Source organism: Hemibagrus wyckioides, linkage group LG29 (assembly GCF_019097595.1).
Source record: "Hemibagrus wyckioides isolate EC202008001 linkage group LG29, SWU_Hwy_1.0, whole genome shotgun sequence".
Lineage (NCBI taxonomy): Eukaryota > Metazoa > Chordata > Actinopteri > Siluriformes > Bagridae > Hemibagrus > Hemibagrus wyckioides.
Window position 1 is genome coordinate 6,412,560 of NC_080738.1, and position 11,852 is coordinate 6,424,411.

The 11,852-nt window shown below is 43.3% G+C and overlaps 1 protein-coding gene across 2 annotated transcripts; it reads right to left on the reverse strand.

Annotated features, from left to right (window-relative positions):
• Nucleotides 1-4,360: 4,360 nt before the first annotated feature.
• Nucleotides 4,361-11,806, reverse strand: LOC131349245 (CD209 antigen-like protein E). 2 transcript variants are annotated; one of them, XM_058384773.1, is made up of 6 exons: nt 11,553-11,806; nt 9,635-9,777; nt 7,043-7,282; nt 6,382-6,515; nt 6,204-6,310; nt 4,361-6,004 (listed from the first exon to the last, which is right to left on the reverse strand). In XM_058384773.1, the coding sequence occupies exons 1-6, from the start codon at nt 11,573-11,575 to the stop codon at nt 5,860-5,862; spliced, it is 792 nt and encodes a 263-aa protein (XP_058240756.1). In that variant the 5' UTR covers nt 11,576-11,806; the 3' UTR covers nt 4,361-5,859. The 2 variants fall into 2 exon arrangements, with proteins under 2 accessions (XP_058240756.1, XP_058240758.1); XM_058384775.1 differs by having other exon boundaries at nt 9,635-11,806.
• Between the last annotated feature and the right edge of the window lie 46 nt (nt 11,807-11,852).

Genomic DNA, 11,852 nt, shown 5'->3' on the forward strand with positions numbered 1-11,852 from the left:
TCAGGCAAAGGTATCTGCCATCATGTCCTGCCCAGAACCCACCACCATCAAAGAACTGCAACTTTTTCTGGGATTTGCTCATTTCTACCGGCGATTCATCCGTGATTACAGTGTCGTAGCAGGCCCTCTGACCTCCCTTCTAAGAGGCAAGCCCAAGACACTGAAATGGACTGATCAAGCCAGAGTGACGTTTCAAAGATTCAAGCAAAGTTTCTCCTCTGCTCCCATACTCTGCCATCCTAATCCCAAGCTGCAATTTCTTGTGGAAGTGGACACCTCTAATAGCGGTATTGGGGCGGTGCTTTCCCAGTGGCAACCAGACTCCGGAAAGGTACACCGATGCACCTTCTTCTCCCAAAAACTCAGCTGAGGCCAACTATGACGTGGAGAATAGGGAGCTGCTCTCCATAAAGGCAGCATTTGAGGAACAGAGACACTGGTTGGAGGGGGCCTGCTATCTATTCCTGGTTCTCACCGATCATAGAAACCTTGCATATCTTCAAGAAGCAAAACGCCTCAACCCTCACCAAGCCAGGTGGGCCCTGTTTTTCACCAGGTTCAGGTTCTCCGTTTCCTATCATCCTGGTTCCAAGAATGGGAAGGCTGATGCCCTGTCACGAATTCATGAGACCCTTGATCCACCCACATGCACTGAAACTATCCTCCCATCATCTGTGTTAGTGGATTCTATACAATGGAACATTGTGGAGGAGATTGAACAATCTCACTCGACCAAAGCTCCTCCCCTGAACTGTCCACCTTCTAAGTTATACATTCCCTCCAGTCTCTGCCAAAGAATAATACAGGGGACCCACAAGAATCCAAGTTCCGGACACCCCAGCATCCACAGAACCGCCCAGCTGTTACAACATAGATTGTGGTGGCCTTCTCTCCATGGTGATGTCATGGATTATGTCCGGCCTTGTTCACCCAATCCCGGACGAGCTGCCAGCTACTGGAGGGTCTGCTAGAGCCTCTACCCATCCTACAACGTCCCTGGTCTGACATGTCCGTCGATTTTCTTACTGACCTCCCAGAATCCCAAGGTTTTGCAACCATCATGGTGGTGATTGACCGGTTTTCTAAGGCCTGCAAGCTTGTACCTATGAAAGGTTTACCCACTGCTATGGAGACCACCCAAGCCATCTTCCAAAACGTGTTCCAAAACTATGGCCTCCCAGAGGATATTGTCTCTGAACGGGGCACACAATTTACCTCTAGAGTGTGGGCAGAGTTCTGCAGGCAACTCGGTATTAACATCAGCCTCAGCTCCGGATACCACCCCCAATCTAATGGTAAAGCCAAGCGACTGAATCAACAGTTGGGAAGATTTCTAAGCGTTTATTGCAGCTGCAAACAGCATCGTTGGAGTGAGTTTCTCCCCTGGGCCGAGTATGCCCAAAACTCATTGCTCCACTCCTCCACGGGTCTAACACCTTTTCAGTGTGTGCTGGGCTATCAACCCCCACTATTTCCATGGTCCGGGGAACCCTCTGACGTCCCCACAGTGGTTGACTGGTATAGGCGAAGCCAAGAAGTCTGGGAAAGAGCCCCTGTGCACCTTCAGAGGGCGATTCACACACAACCCGAAGTTAAAATTACCCAGCCATAAACTCACAATACACACAGATCCGGAACACCAGAGGGAGCCGTCGCCCGAATATTGACTTCTGCAAACTCACTTCCGGTTCCATAGGGCTTTTAAGCAGTGTGCTCCCACTGTTCCACGTGAAGTATCGTTTCCTTGTGTCATGTCCAAGATTCAAGATTCAAGAAGCTTTTATTGTCATTTCAACCACATACAGCTGGCGCAGTACATAGTGAAATGAAACAACGTTTCTCCAGGACCTGGTGCTACATAAACATACAACAACAAGTTCAATACAAAACAACAAACAACACCACAGAGCTAGGACAGAAGTTTGTCTTAGCCACGTAAAGTGCACAGTGTGCAGCTAGGTGCAAACAGAGCATAGACAAGACAGTGCAAAAAAGACAATAAATACAATAAAGACAACACAAAAGAACACAGGACACTTAGCGCTGAAAAGAAATAAAAGAACGTGTACTGGAATGTAAGTGAAATAAAATAGATAAAGTGAAATGATGTAAAAAAAAGTATTGTGCAAAAATATTGTGCAAAAATACACAGCAGCGGTTGAGGTAGTGCAAATAGAATAAACATAAATATGACTATAGCAGCGGATGACAGGTAGAGGTAGTGCAGTAAGTAATGAACAGTATAAATTATGTGTGTGTGTGTGTGTGTCCACACAGTCAAGAGAGAGTGTGTGTATCTGTGTGTGAGAGAGACAGAGAGTTAATATACAGTTCAGTCCTGAGTGAGTGTGTGTGTGTGTGAGAGAGTGTAGAACAGTTCAGTCCTGAGTGAGAGTGTGTGTGTGTGTGAGAGAGTGTAGAACAGTTCAGTCCTGAGTGAGAGTGTGTGTGAGAGTGTAGAACAGTTCAGTCCCGGGTGTTGAGGAGCCTAATGGCTTGAGGAAAGAAACTGTTACACAGTCTGGTTGTGAGGGCCCGAATGCTCCGGTACCTCTTTCCAGATGGCAGGAGGGTGAAGAGTGTGTGTGAGGGGTGTGTGGGGTCAGCCACAATGCTGTTGGCTTTGCGGATGCAGCGTGCAGTGTAAATGTCTGTGATAGAGGGGAGAGAGACTCCGATGATCTTCTCAGCTGTCCTCACTATCCGCTGAAGGGTCTTGCGATCTGAGACGGTGCAGTTCCCAAACCAGGCAGTGATGCAGCTGCTCAGGACGCTCTCGATGGTCCCTCTGTAGAACACAGTCAGGATGGGGGAAGGGAGATGGGCTTTACTCAGCCTCCTCAGGAAGTAGAGGCGCTGCTGGGCTTTCTTGGTGATGGAGCTGGTGTTGAGTGACCAGGTGAAGTTCTGCGCCAGATGGACACCAAGGAATTTGATGCTCTTGACGATCTCCACAGAGGAGCCATCGATGGACAGCGGAGAATGGTCACACTGTGCTCTCCTGAAGTCAACAACCATCTCTTTGGTCTTGTCGACGTTCAGGGAGAGGTTGTTGGCTCTGCACCAGGCTGTTAGATGTTGCACCTCCTCTCTGTATGCTGACTCATCATTCTTGCTGATGAGACCCACCACGGTCGTGTCATCAGCGAACTTGACGATGTGGTTGGAGCTGTGCATTGCTGCACAGTCGTGAGTCAGCAGAGTGAACAGCAATGGACTGAGCACACAGCCCTGAGGTGCTCCAGTGCTCAGTGTGGTGGTGCTGGAGATACTGCTCCCGATCCGGACTGACTGAGGTCTCCCAGTCAGGAAATCCAGGATCCAGTTGCAGAGAGAGGTGTTCAGGCCCAGGAGACTCAGCTTCTTAATCAGCTGCTGAGGGATGATTGTGTTGAATGCTGAACTGAAATCTATGAACAGCATTCGAACGTAGGAGTCTTTGCAGTCCAGGTGTGTGAGGGCCAGATGCAGGGTTGTGGTGATGGCGTCTTCCGTGGAACGGTTAGGACGATACGCAAACTGCAAGGGGTCCAGCGAGGGTGGTAGCTGTGACTTGATGTGCCTCATGACGAGCCTCTCGAAGCATTTCATCACGATTGGTGTGAGTGCAACGGGACGGTAGTCATTGAGGCAGGAAACCGTGGACTTCTTTGGCACAGGGACGATGGTCGTTGTCTTGAGGCACGTAGGGATGATGGAGCTGCTCAGCGAGATGTTGAAGATGTCAGTGAAGACATCTGCTAGCTGCTCCGCACACTCCCTGAGAACTCTGCCAGGAATGTTGTCTGGTCCAGCAGATTTCCGTGGGTTAACTCTGCATAGAGTTCTCTTCACGTCAGCCGTGGTGAGACAGAGCACTGGGTCATTAGGAGGAGGGATGGTCTTCCTCGCTGTTGTGTTGTTCTGTGCCTCAAACCGAGCGTAGAAGTCATTCAGCGCATCTGGAAGGGAGGCATCACTGTCACAGGAAGGTGAAGTTGTCCTGTAGTTGGTGATCGCCTGAATGCCCTGCCACATGCGCCGGGAGTCTCTGCAAGCCTTGCTACATTGATGAATAGATTACCTTGTGTATGATCCTTCCCTGCCTTGCTTTTTGACTACGAGTTTTGGTTTTGTGTTTTGGTTTCAGTTCACAGTGTGTTTGCTTTCCGTTTTTTAACCCTTTCGCTTATCCATATCAATACCGACTTTTACCTGCCGATTTTGTGACTTAAGATCTGCAAATGGATTCTACTACGCAAGCTTCGCGTGTTTCCCTACAATAGATCGGATAAGTGGTACAGACAATGAAATGAAATGAAAAAAATGTTCACCATTAATGTTTTGTGTGTGAATAAAATTGAAATAATGTGAGACACAATTTCCACTGTTAAACAAACTTTTATTTTAAACCAACCACTGTACCTGAAAATGTAAAATAAATCCCTTGTTGCACAGGACGTCCGTCAGAGACACATCCACCAAACCGCAGGGGTTTAGAATAGAAAAAGCAGAAAGCTTTAACGAACTGTGTGTGTTGGGTCACTGTTGTGTAATATCAGGTGCAGATAGACATCAGCCACATTAATATGGAATAATAGGAAAATGTTGATCATTACTTTCATGCATAAACAACCACCATTAGTTAATGAACAAATTAAAATATTTACATTCCTGTGCAGGACAAATACTTAAAAAAGATCATTTTTATGCCTCTAACACTGTATTATACCAGGGTAGGAAAAACCATCTGTAGTCCTTACTTCTGTAATCTAAAAGGATGGGTAAATTGATAATACAATAGATACACTACTTATTTGGTACACAGGATGCAAGATTTGCAATCCCACAAACATAAAAAATAATAAAAACATTGTCCTCCATCTATCCATTCAATCCCATCTTTCCACGTATCCTAACTCTCCACCTCATCTGTCCTCTGATATGAAAACCACTGAGTTATGATCATATTGAGTCTAACATTAAACTAGCATCCAGAGTCTGCTTGTCATACATTGCTGACAGAAAATGCGTGGTTTAAAGTCTTGTTTTCATGCTACATAGAATTTTCATGAAAATATTATTATCCTGACCTGAGCTAATTTACTGAATCAACCGACTCACATCTCCATTCTTTCTTTTCATCCATAATGACATTAAAATGATCTGTTGCTGCTTCTGGCATTTCATCGCTGATTGTGCAACCGCGATACCTGTTCATTACAACTTTCAGTCAGCTAGTTTTAGAGTGTGCACGTGGCGTTCCTGGACATGGCCACGCATATTTTCTTCATCCTTTATACAAACTACTTCAATTTGTGCTTAGAGATTTAAGTTTATATAATGCTTCCATGTATAGTCTCGTTGCTAGCTGTGTGTGAAATAATTTGATGAACAGCTGTATTATCCTGGGTGATGCATGTGGAAAAAGGCCATTTTGAGCTTCCGTACCTAGAATACCAGAATTTCGATCGCTTAGAAAAGTAATAGCAACAAACTTCAGACCAGGATGAACAACCATGCCGAGTTTGGTGCATGTCGCTCTAACGCTCTAGGAGGAGTTACTCTTGATAATTAATTGTCTAAGAAAAAGAAGAAAAACAGAATGTTGGCTTTTTCAAACCAACATAATTATCTCAATTAAACTCAATCAATCATCATGATCTACAAAGTTACTGCATCAGAATCACAAGAAATATACAACAAATCTATAAGATAAAAAAAAAAAACAATCACTGTGCATCACTTTGTATCAGCGAATGATTACTGAGAAAACAAGAGCAGACACTGAAACACAATTATTATCAAAATGTTGTCTTTGATATTGTATAGATTTCACTCAATTTGTCTATAAGCACTTTTCATTTAAAATTATACACATCATTGAGAAACAGGTTTCTCACAGATCCACGGTAATTGAACAGAACATTTCCTGTCGTTCCAGACAGACGTAGATGAAGCGTAAATCACAGCACAGTCCTCTTCATCTGCATTATTCGGTTCCCCTTCAGCCCAGTACCTGAAACTAAGAGAATCAGATCAGAATCAATTTCCTTCAATTCCACACATTTTACTGAATCTTCTCAGTCTCTGTTCACTGAAATGCATGAATACACTGGAACAATTATAATAATATTTGTTGCTTTTTAAGCAGGAGAACATTATTCATTATTAAGACAATTTCATTTGTATTGCACATTAAAAACAGGGAATTATTTTCTTACGCAGTGGTCAGTGGTGTACCGTCCACCCATTTCCACTCTCTCTCTTTTTCTCTGTCACTCAGACCAATCCAAGCCTCAAAATTGCCCAGCTGTTTAACGATGAACTCCTTTAAATGAAATCAGAATGAAAAAAGATTTATACTCTCTCTCTCTCTCTCTCTCTCTCTCTCTCTCTCACCTGTTCCTCTTTACTGTTTATGATCAGCAGGTCTGCTCCTTTGTCCCTGCAGTCCTTTCTGCTCTCCTCCCAGCTCTTGTTCCCATTAGACATGACATAAAAACTGGATCTGGAACTGAAACACCTCCATTTCCCTACAGAGATCAATGGAGAAAATTTACAGAGATAAAAACACATCATTTCTTGCGTTATTATTATTAGTAGGAGCAGTAGAATTAACAGTAGTAGTAGAAGTGTTTTTGTTCTTGCTTCTCTATAGCCATGATTTCATATAGCTGAAAAACATCAGCTGTTATTACAAAACAGCCATTAGTCAGCTACTAGTCCTCGAGGTAAAAATGTGAGAAATGTGGAACCTCTTAAGACTCTGTAACTTATTTGTTAGTAATTAACTAGTAGTTAGTGGTTGAAACCTAGTGTTAATGAAGAACTATTCATTCTTTCTTTCTCACTCCTTGCATAGTTATCTATGAGTTAAGGGACAGTAGTGTAAAATGTTAGCAATATTAAGTAGATTCTCTTCATTCTAAGATTGTGGAAGGAACCCATTAGAGGATGTGAGTTTAAATCATTATTCCCCAGATTCAAGATGATACATGGATTTCCACTGAGGCCATTTAACTGTTAAGCAGAAAATTTAACACAATATTCAGCTATTTACATGAATCTCTCTCCTTCTGTATCTGCTCTCTCTCTTTAGTCAGGTTGTTGTAACTGGACTGTAACTGGTCTCTCTCTTTAGTCAGGTTGTTGTAACTGGTCTGGAGCTGGTTGTTTTCTGTTTTCAGGATGTAGAATTTGATCCACAGCACTGTGATGGCAGCCAGCAGGAGAACACACAGCAGCAGCACCACACACACTGCAGTCAGTCTGTAACACCTGCTGCATGCAGTGTCTCCTCCTACAGGTAAATGGACACAAAGACACATGTTTCAGTATCTCGATACTTAGAGCTAGCATTTACAGCTTAATCTAAACAAACTCATCATTATTAAAGCCCTTTAAACAGTAAGCTGGAAAACATCTCAGTAACTCTATCCAGCCATCACTGTGAAACTCCTCCCTTTTTACTAAATGCATGCAGTGATGGGCGGAGCTTTAGGCTGATTTTGAATAAACTGACTTGCAGCTTTTGGAAAAACAGAAAACATGAAAACACTTTCTTCATACTCAACAATGTATGTTGGGAAGTGGTGGCTCAAACAGTTAAGGTTCTGGGTCACTGATAGGAAGGTTGGCGGTTCGAGCCCCAGTGCTGGCAAGCTGGCCTACCTCCCTCCCTGCTCCAGGGGCGCCATATCATGGCTGACCCTGCGCTCTGACCCTGGCTTCCTAATAAGCTGGGATATGCGAAAACCTCAACCAATGATGCCATCTCCCACCTCCTTCACACATCACTCACTCACCTGGACACTAGAAAGGGGAATTATGTTAGAATGCTGTTTGTTGACTACAGTTCAGCATTTAACACTATAATCCCCTCCAAACTCACCACCAAGCTGGAGCACCTGGGACTCAGCCTATCTCTTGGATCGACTCAGTGGATCTCCAATTTCCTAACTGGCAGCCCACAGGCAGTAAGGATGGGCAGACATGTCTCAGCCTCACTCACCCTCAGCACTGGAGCCCCCCAGGGTTGTGTTCTGAGCCCCCTGCTGTACTCCTTGTACACGTATGACTGTATGGCCACTACCAACTCCATTAACATCATCAAGTTTGCTGATGACACCGTTGTGGTCGGATTGATCTCCGACAACTACAAGATGGCCTACCTGGAGGAGATTAAGACTCTGGAGAACTGATGCCAGAGGAACAACCTCCATCTTAACATCAGCAAGCCTAAGGAGCTGATAGTGGACTTCAGCAGAAAGCAGGAGAGGAACTAACAGATCCCTGTGATCAATGACAGCCCAGTGGAGAGAGTGGACAGCTTCAGATACCTCGGTGTTCACATCACGCAGGACCTGTCATGGTCCTGTCACATCAACACCGTGGTGAAGAAGGCCCGGCAGTGTCTCTTCCACCTCAAACGCTTGAGAGACTTTAGACTGCCCACTAAGGTGCTAAGGAACTTTTACTCCTGCACCATAGAGAGCATTCTGGGAGGAAACATCACAACCTGGTTCAGGAACAGCACCATGCAGGACAGACAAGCTCTTCAGAGGGTGGTGCGATCAGCTGAGCGCATCATCCGTACCAAGCTTCCTGACCTGCACTCAATCTACAACAAGCGGTGCTGGACCAAGGCCAGGAAGATCATGAAGGGCCTCAGTCACCCCAACAATGGACTTTTCTCCCTGTTGAGGTCAGAGAAGTGCTTCTGCTCCCTGAAGGCCAACACAGAGAGACTGAGGAGAAGTTTCTTCCCGCAGGCTATACGGACTCTCAACCAGAACTCCACATAGGACTCAACTGATTGGACTTGCAATGCTTCCTACACACATGTGTGGGAAAACACCAAACCGTACATTTACACATCTGCACATTACATTACAGGACTGTGACACACAATACAAAAACATAAACATATATGGCACATATATGGGACATTCTGGTCCCGGTTATACATAAAGAGGACTTCTGCACATCTGTGCTTAAGATGGACAATACCACTGCTCTCATCATCTCATCACCTTATTTCACTGAATAACCACCCCGTACTGCTGCTTGTCTGCACCTTGCACATTATTGCACACTATACACTTTATATAGTTCTGTATAATACAGTATAATACAGTTGTTTACATTTTACATATCTTACATTTCTTATATATATTCTATATTTTATACATATTCTGTAAACACAGATACCCTACCTTACTTTATTTATTTATTTTTTTTTTATTTTATTTATATTATATTATATTTTTATTTACCTACTGTAAATTGTAGTTTTTTTTTTATATTTTATATTACGTATTTTATATTTTACATTTTATCCCTGTCTTTTCTGTCCTTATTCCATTTCCTTTTCAAGGGTCAAAGCAATAGTCGTGTAAGCATTTCTCTGCATATCATACTGTGTACAATTATGTATGTGACAAATAAAATTTGAATTTGTATGTTGATCAAAGCTCTTTTGCATTCATTGACACCCATGAAACCATGACAAACCATGAAAGTGCACAGACAAGAGGAGCACAAGATAAGTTTCATGTAGTTCACTGTTTTTTTAGATTCTTTAACTAGCCTAAATTACTGCTTCTCTACATTTCGAAACACTTTTGGCTGTACAAATTTTAACATTTTGTACCTGTGTGTTGTTCTTCTAGGCGTTTCTCTGCATAAGAGTCTCCCTTCTTGGTGTCGGGGTCGTGACCTCTAACAGCGTCTACAGTCTCGTAGATATCCACCACCCTCTCCACTCTCTCAGAAGAATGTTGAAGCATCTTTAATCTATAAAATACTCAATAAAAGGTGAAACTTCTGCAGCTCTGTATGGGCGTGACTGACAGGCTGCACCTCTGTGAAGTGAATTAAATGTGCTGCTGTCAATAAAGGAAATGAGTCAAAGAGCCGGGGGGATATCAGTAGTATCATCTTGCGTTTAAACTCTGAAGACTTTTGAGCTGCAGTTTTTCCACATCCTGTAGATGTTCTTGTTAGAGTCCAGCAGTTGTGCAAATCTCAAAATAATCTTGTTGCATTATGATGATGTATACGTTGCATTGATTGATCATATTTTTGTTTCTAATAATGTCATTACACAAAGCTATTCACTATTCACTATATTATATACCAGTTTGAAAACTATATTATTTTATATGACCCTGCAGTCTGCAGCCGATTTCCTTTTCATGAGCTTTTATGCAGGAAACTGTACGACCAATGCTCTAAGATCAGCGTTCACCTTTGCTCTATTGCAAAAAAACAAAAGAAAAAAGTTCTCACCGACAACTTCACACAGGATGCACACACACTTGCAAGCACAAGCATGCAAAAGGAGGCAGGACATATTCTTGCCTGTTTCCTGTACTGGCCCTTCTTCTTTTGCGTCTACTTGTTTGTGCATCTCTGACATGGTGATCCATTTCGCACCTTCTGCTGATTGATCAGGTGAACACACTGGCTTCCCATCTACTCATCAGTCTGGGCAATGGCCCATTTCATCAGAGCTTCCAGACAGGTTGTAGCACCTGGCTGACCTCCACCTATATACACCTATATAGTTCATAGTGGTGTTATCTTCACGTTTTCACCTACAGACCAATAATCAGGTGGAATGGGCCAATCAGAAGCTGGACGCAGCTCTCAAATGAGTACTCCCACAATTCCCTGTCCAGGGCAGTCACTGATAAATCACCCTACTACCAACCAGGCCAGATATCTTCAGCTCTCATCTAAAGATCTCCTTTAGAAATCCAACTCAAAGAAACTCTCCCCTTAATATCTAGACCCCTGCATCATACCCTTTGTTTTCTGTCTCAAGCTCCACCCCTCCTTCCATGTTTCCCAACTAAAGCTGGTCTACTTCAGCCCTGCCGACCCTCCCTCTGACCAGTCGGGCCATATAATATCACCCTGCTTACACCATGAGGAGGCTGACAGATGTGTGTATTAGGAAACAGAGCCTGTGATACTTGCTGGACTGAGCGGGATATAGACCTGGGTGTCCCGATCATTCATCCTCAGTCCCTCTCTAATCCAAGATAACACTGGGCCCATCTGGAGAAACCTGTCCACTCACCTGGAGGGGTCCCATAGAGAGGGGTCATGGTACGTGTTTTTTTTTCTGTTCCCATGAGTTTTCCTGATGTTTTCTACTTACTCTTATTCTTCTGTTTTGTGTACGTCTCATGATTGATCACGTGAATGCATCATCTTCCTAACTACTGCTCTGTCATAACATTATTACTCCGAGTGATTAGGCTTTTCATCTGCCGCTTTCAAGCTTCATTTATATGATTGTATAAAAGGATTGCATTTATTGTGCCCTAAACTATATTTGTAGTATTTAAATAGTATGTAAATATTATATATAATAGTATATTTATATAGTATCTAAATTCTGTCCTATGAATTAGTTAACATGCTACAGACCTTGAAGTATTTCCACTGATCTATGATCACAATGTGCTGAACCTTTTGTTTTGTTTCAAAAATAAATCGAGATTTATTTTTTTCGAGAAAAGGAAAAAGGAAGAGTATGTAGTGTCTGTATTAGAGATTACCTGCAGATATTGTGTGTGTGCATTTCTTCCTGTTCCTGTACCTGTTTGTTTTGGGCTGTCTTGAAATCTGCTTTTTTGAGACGCTGCTGTCGGACTGGGAATTTTGTTGATATCTGGCAACCCACCCTGACATATCTGAAAGCATATATGTTTGTCACAGACCAGTGCGTGGCGCATTTTTCTGCGTTCAGGTCAGAACTTGTGTCGTTTGAGAATACAGAATCAGGGAAATTGACCGGAAACACATGTAATGGGGGTTGAGGAGTGCTTTAGACGGTAAATGTGCAATCTGGCAACCTC

What these genes read in the sequence shown, in the direction of transcription:
- LOC131349245 (XM_058384773.1), bottom strand. Translation starts at nt 11,575, where the DNA reads ATGCACACACACAATATCTGCAG. An exon ending in CCTAGAAGAACAACACACAG is followed by an intron (nt 7,283 to 9,634) that starts GTACAAAATGTT and finishes ATTTACCTGTAG; the next exon opens with GAGGAGACACTGCATGCAGC. An exon ending in ACAGAAGGAGAGAGATTCAT is followed by an intron (nt 6,516 to 7,042) that starts GTAAATAGCTGA and finishes TGATCTCTGTAG; the next exon opens with GGAAATGGAGGTGTTTCAGT.